The sequence below is a fragment of the Stegostoma tigrinum genome, chromosome 23 (assembly GCF_030684315.1).
Source record: "Stegostoma tigrinum isolate sSteTig4 chromosome 23, sSteTig4.hap1, whole genome shotgun sequence".
Lineage (NCBI taxonomy): Eukaryota > Metazoa > Chordata > Chondrichthyes > Orectolobiformes > Stegostomatidae > Stegostoma > Stegostoma tigrinum.
This window is the reverse complement of record NC_081376.1, coordinates 38,449,683-38,465,804: the sequence shown is the minus strand read 5'-3', so window position 1 is coordinate 38,465,804 and position 16,122 is coordinate 38,449,683. Positions and strand designations below refer to the sequence as shown.

The window sequence follows — 16,122 nt, the reverse complement described above, 5'->3', positions numbered from 1 at the left end:
GCACTGTCATAGAATGGTCAGAAATTAAACCAGCGGGAAATCTCGACTAGGCTCATCATTCTAAAACTTATCTGAATATTATCATCACACGTTATTCTTTTCTTTAATATTTGAATTCAGTCGCAGCCTCATCAGTTTGATCATTAATATTTCATTGGAAAGCTGTGAGAACCAGCTGCTTTAATAACCAGACGTTGCGGAAAATTGCAGTAACTGCTTGACTATTGCAACGATCACACACGTTACAAATAACCTCAAAGTGCAAACACACTAAAGTCAAGCGAAAAAGTTCCCATGAAGCCGTGCTGACGTTGCAGTGAATCTCAAAGTTATTGAGAATTTTTTAAAAAAGCTATTAATTCACGTGTTAACGAAAGTAAGAATTGTTTCGATAGAATTGTGTCAAACGGGGCCTGGGTATTGCCAACTTCATCTTGTTTCTCTGGGAATGCTAATTTACGTATTTGGTCCAAATCACCCTTCCGTTTGCCAATTGAAATCAGCGACGAGTTTAGTGAAAATTATTTCTCTGTGATGTGAACTGCAAAACAAAAAAAAAATTGGTGAGGGTGGATAAAAGAAACTTTTTTTTTCAAACAGCCAGTAGTTCGGGTTTTGGTATTGCCTGGAAATGAAGCGAGTTCAACTGAAGCATTCAAAAGAGGGCTTTGATCGTTTATTTGGGTGAAAATGGGGTGTAGCGAAATTAGGCGGGGGGGAGGGCAGGAGACTGGCACTGGTTAACAGGATAGGTGCGTGCACTATGGTCCAATGGTCTCCATCTGTGCTGTAGTTAATTACTGCGATTGTCAGTCTTCAAGAATTCAAACGAGCAACTGCAGGTGCTGGTGAAGGATTTTTATTGCAAATATATATTTTATTCACTTTTTAAAAAATCTTTATGTACAGATGCAGGTAGAGCAGTGCTGTACACTCTTTGCTTTTGAAGAAAAACAAACCTTGAATCTGACATTCCCAGCGGTTGTAAAGGTCAAAGGCGTTTTTATGCAGGACACTATTTACCCATATTTACATTTGAAGCAATGAGAGGGTCTGACAAATGAACTGACGCCCTTTGGAATTTGGCGGAAAGAGGTGAGACGCTGTTCGGACCGTGTTCTCCTTCCAAAACCGAGCAGCAAACTCCCCCGACCACCTCACCTCTCCAGCAAACCGGAAACTCTTGTGGCAAGGCACATGTGAAACCCACGCACCTCCGGCCACTAATAACAGCAACAAGAACAGAAGTTGCTGGAAAAGCTCAGCCGGCCACCGGGCCCGAAACGTTAACTCTGATTTTCCTTCACAGTCGCTGCCAGACCTGCTGAGTTTTTTTTCCCCCAGCAATTTCTGTTTTAGCTCCTGATTTACAGCATCGCAGTTCTTTTCAGTCATTAGTATGTTGTCACTCTCAAAATTGTTACAAGGCAGAATGAAGCATTGCGTCTGCACCAGCTCTCCCAATGAACTGAGTACCATGTCATTTTCAGACAACAGACTAATGCCCTCCTGAGTATTTCAGTTGAAGCTGATTTCACAAGACAGTGCATTCCGGACCCGAAACACCCTTTGAGGAAAAAGAAAGACATTCTTCAAAATCATATTTGCATTCATAAATCGTTTTGAATCTGTTCCCTGTCAGGCGAGATCCTTTCAGAATTGGTTTCTCTGTATCTAATCTGCCCAGACCCTGAAGATTTTGAAATCGACCAATTTTTTTTAGCAGCCCAGTCGATCGGCCAGCGAAAAGCGATCAACCGGAGCAGGCGACTGGAAAGTTCTGCAAATAGAAACTCAATATGTCCCAGAAGCGGAGCCGTTCGATTGAATGAATAAAGCAAGGCACTTCAGCAGGAAACCAACTGCGACAGATTAAGAAAGAACATGGATTTCAGTGAGAAGCAAAGGAGACAGCGTCACCCACATGCTATCTAATTTATTGCCACGTAGACCTGGTGCTCATTCCCAGTTTCAATGCATCTGGAATAATAATCCATCCACTGTAGTTTAGTTGGGTATATGTATTTGTGAAAAAAGTACTTTATATGTATATAGTATGTTTGTTTTATATATAGATGGGAATTGAACTGGAAGGTTGGGGATGACACCCTACAGAATGATCTGTTATATCTGGCTCCGAACGAGAAGGTATTTGGAAACGAAGCAGAATTCGCATCTCTACCTCCCCCCCCCCCCCGAGATGTCCCACTGCGAAACAATCGCCTCGTTGGTTGTATTCCGGATGGGCGCTGGTACTGAAATCAAACGGGGCCGTAGGGGGTGAGATTTCCATCCGAACTTTTACAATGAAATCACCCCGACACCAAAACTGACGAAGCTGCCGGGTGTTTGATAACGTCGAGGATGGCCGCTGACATTCTGTTCAAGAAATCATTTCAACCTTGCCATTCGGAGGCAGCAAAGAAATAATCACATCTTGGACATTCCCTAGCGCACAGTACTGGAAGCATACTCCGTACAATTCAATGTGCTGCACAGTTCACTTTCCTTCTCAATCTCTCGGCTCGCCCCAGGCATGGTGATCCTTGGTTTAAACTATCACCAGTCATCGCTCTCTAATGGTAATGCTCTGGCAACGTTACCTTACTTCATAGTAATACAAGTTCTCTTAGTTCAAAGCGTGATTAATATCAACATGTAGTGGTAACGTCCTGTTTCTGATTCGTGCAGTTACAATGGGTATTACAATAGCTACAGGTGTCTCGCTGTAGTTATTCTGCAAATGAGTCCAGATGTAATTTTATTGCTTTGAACGGGCAATAGTTGTTTGAAGTAACAATCACGCATGATTATAACAAGATCATTGGAGGACTAATGGTATCAGGCAAGATTTATAATGACATCAAGGGAGTCGACAAATAAACCTCACTTTGGCAGTGTCCCTGTGTGCCAGAAGTGACGGACATCTCGTGGGTTTGAAAGTTGTGTCTGTTTTGGAAATGAGGAGCAATGGGTAGTTTGTTTTTAATCTGCTCCCATTGCTGGTTCTGAGAATCTGAGATAACAAGGTGGATGGGTCTAGACCCTCAAGAAGGGTCCAGACTCGAAACGTCAGCCTTCCTGCTCCTCTGATGCTGCTTGGCCTGCTGTGTTCATCCAGCTCCACACCTTGTTACCTCAGACAGAGTGAGGTTCCTTTCCCCATTGCTGCTGAGTTGTAAGACGGTTCATTCTCATATAAAAAAATAACTACTCTCACGCTCCATGACTATCACAGTGAACATCCCGAAACCCGCACCAACCGCCCAGCCGTGTACATCAATCACGTGGTGCATGGTAAATAATTACGGTATTTTTTGTACTTTTACAGAATAAAATGTCATTGGTGGTGGCGGGCAATTCTTTCAGCCACTGCTTTTTAGCAATATTCGCTCACACACAAATACATACAGAGTCCCCAAACGCGCGCAGATCCCCGCCTTCCACTAACAGATGTCCACACGTGTACGCACACACCAACTGTTGCATTGATGATACGATTTCCTTAACAGTCGTCTCTGTGACCACTTCACATTTCTCTTCCTGGGAAAGTTGGCAACTAAATGTTATACAGGTATTTACACACACGCATACACATGTACGGATTCATACACACAGCCTACACACACAGAAATCCTCCCCACCAACACACACACACACATTCCTATGCACATACGGATTCACACACAGACCACTACACACCCCACACTGGCCTGCACATGTAGAAGACCCTACACACAGGCATACATGCGCCTCCTAACACATTCCCACACACATAGAGACTCCTACATACACACAGACCCTATACACATAGAGACACCTACATACAGACCCTTACACACACAGAGAAACCTACACATATACGGACGCTGACAAATGCTTAGACCTGCTCACCCACACACATTCCCAAATACCAACAAACCCATTCACATATACAGAACCTTGCATATGCACGGATGTCTACGTGCACAGAGACACCCCAAACCAAAAACTCCTGCACAGGTACAGACTCCTACACAAATAATCATACAGATCAGCAAACACAGGCATCTACTGACGTCAGACACCTAGACACACTAATACCTACATACAAGAAACCCATAGAGACCAACACATACACATACTGGCACAAAACACCTAAACGCAGACCCCGACACAAACGCAGACCCGTACACACATAGCCAGCTACACACACAGATCCCTATACCTACTCAGGCACCTAAATGCACACCAGCCCCTGCAGACATACTCCGTAAACCCATACTCCTTGAAACTGTTGCATTGATGATACGATTTCCTTAACAGTCGTCTCTGTGGCCACTTCACATTTCTCTTCCTAGGAAAGTTGGCAACTAAATGTTATACAGGTATTTAACACTCCCTGATCTGGTGCTCATTTGTTCCTTTGTTAAGGCTGTACGTTCGTCCTTCCACTGCTGGCTTGTGGAACTGCTTTGAAATTGTTGGGTTGGGTGGCGGTCAATGAGTCTGTCTCACCGTTTCTCTCCAAGGTACTTTCCCAAAGGCCCTTTCTGGGAACTGAGGACTAATCTTGCTGGCGGTCTGAAATCTTGACTGAATTTTTGTTTTTTTACCACTGAATTTGCTTGACGTGCTGAATATCTGCAGATTACCCCCCTCCCCCAACCCTGTAACCCACCTGCACAATCTCCTGTTTTCGTTCTGTTGTTTTCTCATACAGTAACTCTCATTGATCCTGCCACTTTCTCTATTTCTAAAGATTCAGCCGCTGCTGCTTCAGATCCTTCTTTGGTCCCGAATCAGTTTGTGAGTTTCACTTTAGTGGAAGTTTACAAGGTAACTATTTTGTGTCTGATCAAGCTGCTGTGAAATGCACAGGGACATTTTATTACCAGGAAGGTGTTGCACAAATATAGAATTGTTTGCAGCTACAAATTCGGTATATCAGCGTCAGTTTCGCATAACTGTGACATTTGTGAAGGGAGAGGGAGAGAGAAAAGGATAGAAAGAGTGAAAGAATATGAAGGGAAGTAAGAGAGAGAGTGCGACTGGAAAACAGAAAGCCATTGAAAGAGATAAAAAAAACAGAAAGAGAGAAGTGCCCAAATAAAGTAAGAGAGAGAAAGAATGAAACTCCAAAAGAACGTGAGAGGGTGAGAAACAGAGAGAGAGAGATAAAAACAGAGAAAGACAAAAAAAGAGAAAAGGAAAGGGAGGGATTTAAGGAAGAGTTTGACAGAAAAGAGAAAGAAAACGATCGGAAGAAAAATTGTAAGAAAAAAAAACGCAGAAAGATAGAGATTGGTAGGAAGAAAAACAGGAAGAGCAAATAAAAGCCAAGAAAGAAAAAAAGGGGAAATAAAAGAGAGAAGGGGACTGAAATCAAGAAACACAGGAAGAGAAAAGAATGAGAAAGATGGAGAGAGAATCAATGACAAAGATCGGAAGAGATTGGAAGGAATGGATGAAGTAAGAGAGAGGGGACAGCAGGCCTCAGGTTAACGTTTCAATCACAAGACAGTGTAGCACATCTTCAGTACCTCACTGGAGTGTCAGCCCACATTCTTAACTCTCCAGAGCGGAATTTCAGTCTAGAAGTAAGGGTGCTACTCACTGTGCTACAGATGATATGTTTGGAGTATATTCTTAAATAAAAATCTAACAGTTTGTATAGTTCTCAAAACTGCGATTAGTGTCAGAGGATGCTTACAGTACAGAAGGCCAATCGGTCTTTCGAGCTGGTGCCCAGTCTCAGTAAGAGCAATTCAGCAAACCCCATCTCCCACCGTCCACCTCCGCCTCATTTCTTTCCTCGAAAATATTTCGAATTGATTTCTCTTAGTAGGAGTCTCATTTGAAAGCTCACTGGTGAATCTACCTCTGCCACAATCTCAGAAATCTAATCACTGGGCGTTTTCCTCACGTCAGCCCTATTTCTTTTGTCAGGCACCTTCGATCTGGGCCCTCTGGGTCTCGGTGCATCCTCCAGTTTCTCCCTATCTACACTGTTAGGTCCCTTGTGATTATGAACATCTCTGTCACGACTCCCTCGGCCTTTTAAGGAGAACTGGACTCTCCCCCAATCCATCCGAGGTCCTTCATATTACCCAGTCGACGCTCCACGTGGATGTCTAAAATGTGCGTTAGAGAAATAAGAAACAGAAAAGTTTTTTAAAAAATGTTTTCAACCAGGTATTTAACAACAAGAAGTGCAATAAACCGGTGTGATTTGTACATGTTTAACCTTTCCTTAAACCTCCAACAAATTACATTGCCAGTTGTTTTTAATGGTTTCGATTTTATAAATAACACTAGGGACAAAACGCACAATTCCATTTATCCCCGTCCTCTTTCCTTGAAGAATGAGGCAGTTCAGCTAACACCGTTTCCCTGTGTTTGGGGGAAATCGACACGAAGTGTTTTCTAGATTCCCCCAGTCTGTGGTGGTCAGCGCACCCCAGTGGCCGGACGCAGCATCGCCTTTTTAAGCAACACACACACACACACACACACACAAAACGGGAATGTGGAGAGTAGGAAGTTCACACGCGATAGGAGGAGGAGGGAGGAGTGAAAGGACATTCCCCCTGGGAAGGGGATGGAGAGGGGAGGGGGGAGGGAAATAGTTGGGATTTAGCGAGCGGTCCACTCTGAGCGAGTTAGCAGGGAGAGAGTGAAGAGCGTGTCTTTCTGCCTGGGTGTGCGGAGGGGGGGTGGGAGGGAGGGAGGGGGGGAGAGTTGCTCAGAAGAAAGTGTCGAGCAGATCCGAGCGGCGATGTAATGCCGGAGAGCTATGCCTTATAGAAATGTTCTTATTTCAGCAAAGCAACATGGCGCCCCAGTCCCCACGAAGCCTGCACTGTGCAGCCCGCTTCCCTTCTGCCTCTTCTCGCTTGCCTTGTGCCTGGCAGCAGCGTCTGGCCTGGCTGCTTGTCTACCCTGTCCCACAGCCTGCCGCTGCTTTCACTGGGATTCCTCCTGTACGGTTAACTGTTCCAAGGCTGGGCTTCAACAGGCACCAGGAGTGATGGATCTGCCTCCAAACACCACTGTCCTGTAAGTCGCTGTACTTGCTTATCGATCAGATGCTGTGATTCTTGTTTTTGTCATTGTTTTGTAAAAGCTCTGCCAATTCAAGGTTTGCCCCTCTCCCGGAAAATAAAGAACTTTATCCTTAACTTCCGAAAAAGTAAGTGACAATTTGACATAGTAGAAAGTACATTAACCACCCCCATTCAGTTTATTTCATGACACGACATTCTGAGATGCCATACTCTCTCAAAGCCTTCAGGATTTTAAAGTCCCAGCACCGCCGACTAGTCTGGCCAAAGGTTTAGCCTGATGCCCAGGTACACTTTCACCATTCAGTTCGACTCCTGGTGCACCTATCAAGGTGAACCCTTCCCTCGACTGTCCAGCAGTTTCCCCTTTCTCTCTGGCGAATCTAACAGAAAAATAGCTGAGCATGGTTGAAGGAGAGCAGAACATTTCGACGGCGCCTACATAAGCTTTTGTTTGCCTCTGAAGACTTGGCCGGCAACCGTGAAGGCGTTCAGAAATGTTCACAAAGTTGCTCATGGTTTCAACAAGGCTTATAGAAGCTCAGCGAAAGAGAAGTTTACAGTGGGGAGCTGGAAATCTGCATTCAGTAGGGATATGTAGTGTGTGACTCATCATGTTTGGCTATGTGTGTTTTAAAAGCCTTATCAAAATTGTTTTCGAGGAAGCTGGGCGAAATTTGAGGACAGCATTTAATTCCAAAAATGTTATTTTTTCTCTCTGTATAAAGTAGGCTGTGGGGAAGGAGAGGGTGGGAATGATACCGACACAACTAGTTTTGGAAAAGAAGTGTCATATTCCGTTTTCCTGTATTAGAGCTGGAATGTCTGAACGTAATGAGGAAAGAACTTGAAATGTCATAAACAGATTAAAATTTTACACAAAGCATCCGTCCAAACCTAAGACGGTAATTCAAAATTGCCTTCAGTCCAGTTTGTATGCCTGGATCGACCGCTCGGTTTTGTTGACTATTATCTCGTTTTGTAGCTGCTGTTTTCAGATACGACTTGGGGGATTTTTCACTGACTAGGGCCCGCTGCGTACTCGTGAGGAGAACTTTATTTCACTGTTTTGCGTAGCCACAAACTAGAGGAGCAAAAAGAAACAAATGAGCATTATTTACAGCAGAAATCACTAGGAGAACTGGATCGAGCCAGGTGGAATGTTTAACACACATGAAGTAATGCCATGCCAGCGGGAGGGTTTCAGGAAGCTGTTGGCTGTGTAAAATTCTGGATTTCGCCTACTCTGGTCCGGGATGGCGTTATATATTTGGGGACTAGAGATAGGAAGTATTGGTTACAAGTTTGATGCTGGATGGAGGGGTTGGGGGCGTTAAAGTGAAGTAATGTATGGCCTGGTGTTGAAGTGGATTGGCTTGGGAATGATTTTGGCCTATTTTCCATTTTTCAAACGTATTCAGCAGGGTTGAGCGGCAGAATCTTATTTCGCTTTTTTGTTTTGTTGAGAGTTGCTGAGGATTTGACCTAAGGAACAACTTTTACACGCGGGGGTTGGTGCTTGGATGGAAATGAACTGCCAGCGGAAGCAATTATAACATTTAGAAGGCATCTGGACAGGTACACGAATAGGAAGAGCTCAGAAGGATATGAGCCAAATGCTGCTAAATGAGATTAGATTAATTTCGGATATAGAATAATCAAATCCCTACAGTGTGGAAACAGGCCCTTCGGCCCACCAAGTCCAAACTGACCCTTGGAGCATCCCTCTATAACCGACCTAATCTACACATGCCTGAACACTATGGGCAATTTAGCCTGGCCAATCCACCTAGCCTGCACATCTTTGGACTATGGGAGGAAACCAGAGCACCCAGAGGGGACCCACGCAGACACGTGGAGAATGTGCAAACTCCACACAGACAGTCGCCCGAGGGTGGAATCAAACGCGGGTCCCTGGTGCTGTGAGACTGCAGTGCTGACCTTGAGCCACCGTGCCACCCCTTAATATCTGGTTGGCATGGACAAGTGGGACCTAAGGGTCTGTTTCCATGCTTTATTATTATTTGTCCAAGCCCACAGTGCACATTTTGTAATGGCTGCATTTCTGGTGAGAACTGCGCAAATACTACTTTGGAGATTTTTCCATAATAATCAACAGATCTCTGGAACAGCAGATAATGTTTCATCACCATACTTGGTTTGTGTTTGTACTTGTTTTCACCTCCAATTTCATGCACTCTTCCATTGGTGGACATGTCTTTAGCTGCTGAGAAGCTAAGATCAGGAATTCCTCTTTCTTAAACCTTCCAACCTCTCTCCTCCTTTAAGTCATTCACTAAAAGCAACCTTTTAGCCACCTACTTCAATACAGTTTTACCATGTGGCTCAGTGTCAGTGCCTATGTTCCTGTGAAGAATTTTGGACGGAATACCACATGTATTGTACAATATTGTTGTTATATTGATACCATACTGGACTAGCTCACTACAGTGTTACATGCAATGGGATAGATTTACAAGGATTGTTCCAGGGATGAAAATCTTTAGACCATAGACTGGAAAGGTTTGGGTCTGTCCTCCTTGAAGAGAAGAAGGTCAAAATGAGATCTGATGGGGAGAAAATTACTGCAGATTCTGGAAGCAGTACCGAAAACAAAACAAAAATGCTGGAAATCACAGTAGGTCAGGCGGCATTTGTGGAGAGAGAGCAAGCTAATTTTTTAAATCTAGGCGACATCATCTGAGCCGATGTGAAGTGTGAAACTGCTCTTTCTCATAAGAAGGTCAAGAATGAGATGGCACACATTTAAACTGATTTACACAAGAAGCCAATACAATGTGTGAGAAAAACTTACTCACACAACCAGGCATTCAGGTCACGAATGCACATCCTGGAAGTGAAGATTCAATTAAGGCATTCAAGGGGGCATTGTTTCTATTTAAATAATCATCCAATGTACAAGGGCATGGGGAAAAGGTAGGAGAATCATACTAATTCATGATGCTCATTTGCAGAGTCAGCGCAGACAAGACAGGCTGCATGGCCTCCGTTTGCACTGTAACCCTTGTGTGATTCTGTGAATTGGTTGCCATCACAATCTTCCTGATGGTGAAAAATGTGCTCAACCCTTTGACTGGAAAGGAAGTGTGCAGCTATGATGGAAATTCTCTCATCAGCCACGCTGCATGACAGGGACAGTGGGTGATGCCGAAGTGAGGTCACTGTCAGTTGTGAAACAATGAAATGCCTTAGCCACTGTGCAATATAAGTATACCACAGTGCAAACAGAGGAACATATTCAATACTGAAAGAATTAAAAAGGGTGTGAACAAATGATTGTTTTGCTCCTGGACCAATAGGACATAAAGATCCCAAAACAATGAGTGGTCCTTCTGCACAGCTGAAGTTCACCCTCTAACCATGAGTGACTATGTCATCTAACTGTAAGTTGCTGTGTTTCTTTTTGATGACAAATTGTTAATCACAAAGTTGAGGATTTTGAACAGTGGAGCAAGAAACTTTTAGGACAGCAGCCTCACAAGGAATAATGTTTTGGCAAAGATCTGTAGCTCGGGTTGTGGATGAGGTTGTTGACTTGCTCGTCGAGCTGGCTTGTTTTTGTTCAGACGTTTTGTCTCCATGCTAGGTGACATAATCAGTGGAATCTCTGGTGAAGCAATGTTATTCTACTCCACTTGGAATTTACACTGTCCGGTCCATTATGGTGAGTACTGTCATTTCTGGTTTTGATATATGTGGGTTTATATATGGAGTCCGATGCTATGTGTTTGTTGATTGACGTGCCAAACAAGTGTGGTTTACAAAATACCACACAACAACTGCCACAAACATTACACTAGACAGACAGGAAAGAAACTAGCCATCAGAATACATGAACATCAACGAGCAGCAAAACGGCACAATGGCATCTCCTTAATATCTGTACATTCAGACAATGAAGGCTATCAGTTTAACTGGGACAAAGCAAACTAGTAAACCAAACTAAACGTAGACACACACAGGAATTCCTAGAGACACGGTTCTCCACCCATACTTCAATCAACAAACAACATAGAATTGGACCCCATACAGATCAAAACCGGAAATGGCAATACTCACCATAGTGAACACAACTGATTAAATTCCAAGCGGAGTAGAATAACATTGCTTTATCAGAGGCCCCACTGATGATATCACCGAACATGGTGATGAAACGTCTGAACAAAAACAAGCCAGCTCGGAGAGCAAGTTAACAACCTCACTCACAATGAATTTTTCAGCAGGGGTTCCTAAAAGAATGGGAAACCAGCATTTTTATAAGAATAACTTGTGTATACAATGCAGGGATGACTGCAACTTGTAGATCTTGTGCTTTAGACATGACCCAACCGAAGGCACCTGATTCATACTGCTGACTATGAAGCTGTGGTTAGATGAATGATGTCTGCATATATGTTTAAGCAGTCACAGACATGTTGCTGTTCAGTGGTATCCCGATAATACACATCACTGAGTCATCCCAAATAAATAGAAAATTGCATAAACTTTAAACTTTGACATTGGATCTCACTAGACATCATATAATTTGTGTGCCTGAGTAGACATAGTGTCATTTTACCTTCATTCATTGTGTGTACTGTAATGGCTATTGCTGAATAAATGTAACGTTGATCCAGAAAATAACAGGATATTGCAGCTTCCAATAGATTCTCAGCAATCTTCGACATGATTACGTTATTTGGAAACTTTGTTTTTCAGGCTAACTGCCCATAATCTTCAGAAATTAATGGGAAATGACAAATAGCTATTTCATTCATCAATTTATTTTCTTCCTTAGACCATACATAATCTACACAGTCAGGTTTCTAATACCCAACATTAGTCTCCTAAAGAATGTTCAGTGTAACCCTATGAGCTTGGAAGTGAGACAAGCATTGAATTCAGAACAGATTCCCTTAATACAATGATGGTTACTGTTCCATAGTTCTCAAAACATTTATTTTATTCCATTTGCCTGTATCTCCAGCTTTCCATACTATCTAGTAGAGACCAACCAGTTCTTTAAACTTCTTGGAAGTCTCACATACGGAACCTTATCTAAAAGCCAGACAAAAACAAAACCAGTTATTTTCTGAGATCGCAAAGTGTGGAGCTGGATGGACATGGCCGGCCGCTTATGTTCCACTGGACGCTCTGTCATTAACTGACATCTCGAAGGCACCCAGTATTTTAATGAAGCATCATCCAATCCTTCAGAAATGTTCAATGCCTTATTATAGTAATGCTGAGGACAAGATCAGGAAAATACTCAAAAGAACAACTGAGCTCCAAAGATGTAACAAACGAAGACAGATAAAATTTACTAATCATTTAGTGCCTTTCCTTGAATTCTTAGGGGGAAATCTGTGTTGTTTTGAGGAAAGAAGCATCAGGAAGTGAAACATGGTCTACCAAACTACCAAACTAGACTAGCCTTCTCACTTTAGACACTTTACAGATGGCCTCCTAGAACTGATATCACAGATTTTGTTTTGTTCATTTGTGAGCATTGTCGGCAAGGATTGATATTTATTTTCCATTCTGGCTGCTCTTTTGAAGGTGGTGATGAAGCAACCGCTTTGAACCTCTGCTGTCCATGTAGTTTTGGTAGACCCACTATGCTGTTATGATGGGAACATTGATATATTTCCAAGTCAGGATGGTTGTTGGACCTGTACAGGAAATTATAGGTGTTTCTATGTTATTCTAGGTGATACAGGTTTGGAGGGGTGGGTATTGACAAAAGGAACCTTGGCAAGTTACTGCAGTGCATCATGGTGATAGCACATGCTGCAGTACATTGGTAGAGGATGGAGTGTATGTTTGAGTTTATCAATAGGGTGTGCATCAAGCAGGCTACTTTGTTCCACATAGTGTCAAACTTCCTCAGTATTATTGAGGCTACACTCAAGCAGGTAAGTGGAGAGTACTTCCTCATACTCCAGATTTTTGCCTTGTAAATAATGCACAGGCTCTGGGGAGTCATGAGTTAGAGCCTTCAAGAGAGGAATGGAAAAAAAAATTATCACTGACAGTTCTGACTTGTCCCTATATCAGTTTTAATTTCCTTCATATGCTCTCATTATTGCATTAACATCAAAAGGTAAGGATGTTGTCCATGGTAAAAAACAGCACATGAAAGAATTGAACATTTTATACTTGCACTGATGCACTTGGGGTGGGAAGTAAATGTTGATATTTCTTTGTAGTGATTATGTGTTTTTAAAAATGTACTTATTATTTAAAATGTTAATTAAGGGTCCTAAAATATTGTGCAGTTCGCATTCTCAGTCTGGGAAAGAATTCCAATATATATACTACAATGTGACTTTTTTGGAAATGCGCATTTAGAAGTGACACTAGAATACAGTGCTCATATTATCAATACATATGCTACAATGTGACTTTTTTGGAAATGCACATTTAGAAGTGACACTAGAATACAGTGCTCACATTATCAATAATTACTGTTAGAAAATCTGGTCCCTCTAAATTAAGAATGGTCATTTGACATTTGAATCTGTTAGAGTGAACGTAGAACATAGAACACTAGAGCGCAGTACAGGCCCTTTGGCCCTCGATGTTGCGCCGACCTGTGAAACCAATCTGAAGCCCATCTAACCTACACTATTCCATTATCGTCCATATGTTTATCCAATGACCATTTAAATGCCCTTAAAGTTGGTGAGTCTAGTACTGTTGCAGACAAAGCTGTTAATCACAATATATGTTGCACAACTGTAAGAATCTTGACTTTCCCACTGTTGAGAAACTTGTCAATCAGAAATGTGAATCCCAGTTTATTTGAAGATAAGTCAAGTTCGATGTTGGCAAACCAGTGGCAATAATGTTCCTCTATGTATGGTTTATAGATTCTGTGTGGGATCAGGTGCACTCTACAACCATTGTTGGTAACTTTGCTTTTAGCTGTGTTTTTGAAATTCTGTTTTGCCAATGAGCTTTGATTATTCAGCCAAGTGCCATTAAAAAAATTTATCCAGCATCTTATGTGACCTCAAGATGGCCCAAAAAACATTGCAGCCAAATTCTTTTTGTAATGTAACGACTGTTCTAATTTATAAACACAGCAGTCAATTTGGGTACAGTGAGCTCCCACAAACAGTGATGTAATAATACTTGGATAATCTGTTTTACTGATACTGGTCGGGTGAGGGTTAATAATGACCAAGATAGTGAAGAGAAAACTCTTCCTTATCTTCAAAATGGTGTCACAGGATTGATGGCATCCATATGAAAGGGCAGAAGAGTTCTCAGTTCAAGGTCTTATGCAAATGACAGGACCAGAACTGTGTTTTCAACCGATCGTTAAACCCATGACCACTTATTTAGAAGAACAACGGAGTGGATACATGGGAACACCACCTGCAAGTTCCCCTCCAAACCAGTTACCATATTTACTTGGAAATATTTCACTGTTCCTTCACTGTAACCAGGTAAAAATCCTGGAATTCCCTGCCTAAGTGCTTTGTGGGTCTATCTACAGCACATGGACTGCAGTGGTTCAAGAAAGTAGCACACCACCACCTTCTCAAGGACAACTAGCAATGGGCAGTAAATTGCTGGCCAGCCAGCGATGTCCATGTCCCATGAGTGAATAAAAAAAAGTTGGTGCTTGACTCTGTGAAATGGAGCCACAACTTTTTTGACTCAGAGGCAAGACTGCTACCTCGAAGTCATTGTTAATTGTGACGTTCTACTCATCTCCTTAAGACTAGGACACATACACAGCCAGTTATTTAACCAGCTGGCCTCTGTTTCTTGCATAAACAAAAAGTACAATCAGACAAAGATGTGTAGGGGCAGGGCCAGGCCATTTGTCCTTCGAGCCTCCTCCATCACTTAATGAGTTCTTGGCTGGTCCAATTCTGATCTGTATGCTGTACAGGAGAAGCTGGACATGATCTTATGAAGGATAACAAACTGTGACCAGTATAAAAATACAGCATATCTGCAAGTCCCCAGAGGTAAGAGGAAATTATTGCAGATGCTGTGGAGTCATCTAAACTCGAAATGTTAGTTTGCTTTCTCTCCATAGATGCTGCATGATCCGCTGTGATCTCTCGCATTTTGTTTCCCCAGAGGTAATCCTCACCCTCCAGTCAAGGGGAGAACAGATGATGAAAGATTAAAATTAGAATAAAGCCCACCCAGGGAAGGATGTCTTTTGAATTTGCTGAAGGATTTGGTCTGAATGTTGTCAATTAACGCAGAATTTTGAGCTGTTGTTCCATCAGTTCATATACTGTTTGCACACTGACAACACATGTGCCATTGTAATAATGTCCTTGTAGATGACTAAGAATTCTCCATGTGGAGAGAATGGAAGAGGACATTTTCATCAAATAGCTCAACAGAAACTGAATGTTTAGGATGCAGGAACTGATAGCAGTTTAAGTGCGACCACAGGGGAGCAGACTGACTGCCACTGAATCGTGACGTTCTGACTGGAATGACATGTCATGTTCTTTGTTTTATGTTTCTTTAAATAATTAATCTACCATCCACATTGCTGTTTACCTTTTCAGAATGAGGTGAATCTACCATAAAGGGACCGTAGAATGTGCAGTACTTTAAACTTTATTTAAGTTGTTTATTCATCAGCTAATCATGATTGGACTATTCACCACCTCCTCTCCCCCACCCCCACCGACTTGTTGAACTGTCTGCCTAGCGGGTATGTGCACATATCTGCAGTTGTTTACTGGTGGATTACTATCTCTCACATTTTCTTTTCGCTAAAGATTATTTTTATTTCTTGAATGAAAGGTTTGTGTTTTTATGACCTCAGACTGTTCCAAAATACCTGCAAAGCGAAATAAATACATTTGAATTGCAGACGCTTTTGACTTGTTGCAAATCAACAGCCAATTTGCACACAGTAATCGCCCTCAAATGCCAATGGTTAAGAATGACACAGAATGGAAGCTACATACATACAGATATCACTGTGTTACTTGCATTTTATTGTGCACAACAGCTCAGGGTCCTGGGATCAGTAGTTTTACAGATATATAAAATACATATGGCTCTATGGTTCTGCTGTTAGGATATCAGAGTA

General features: G+C 42.3%; 1 protein-coding gene across 2 annotated transcripts in view; it reads left to right on the top strand.

Annotated features, from left to right (window-relative positions):
• Positions 1–6,734: 6,734 nt before the first annotated feature.
• Positions 6,735–16,122, top strand: part of pkd1a (polycystic kidney disease 1a) — a 179,607-nt gene continuing 170,219 nt past the window's right edge. For both annotated transcript variants that reach the window (XM_048551749.2, XM_048551751.2), the window contains exon 1: positions 6,735–7,038. In XM_048551749.2, coding sequence (XP_048407706.2) covers positions 6,776–7,038 — 263 coding nt within the window. In that variant the 5' untranslated portion in view covers positions 6,735–6,775. The remainder of the gene's footprint in view (positions 7,039–16,122) is intronic.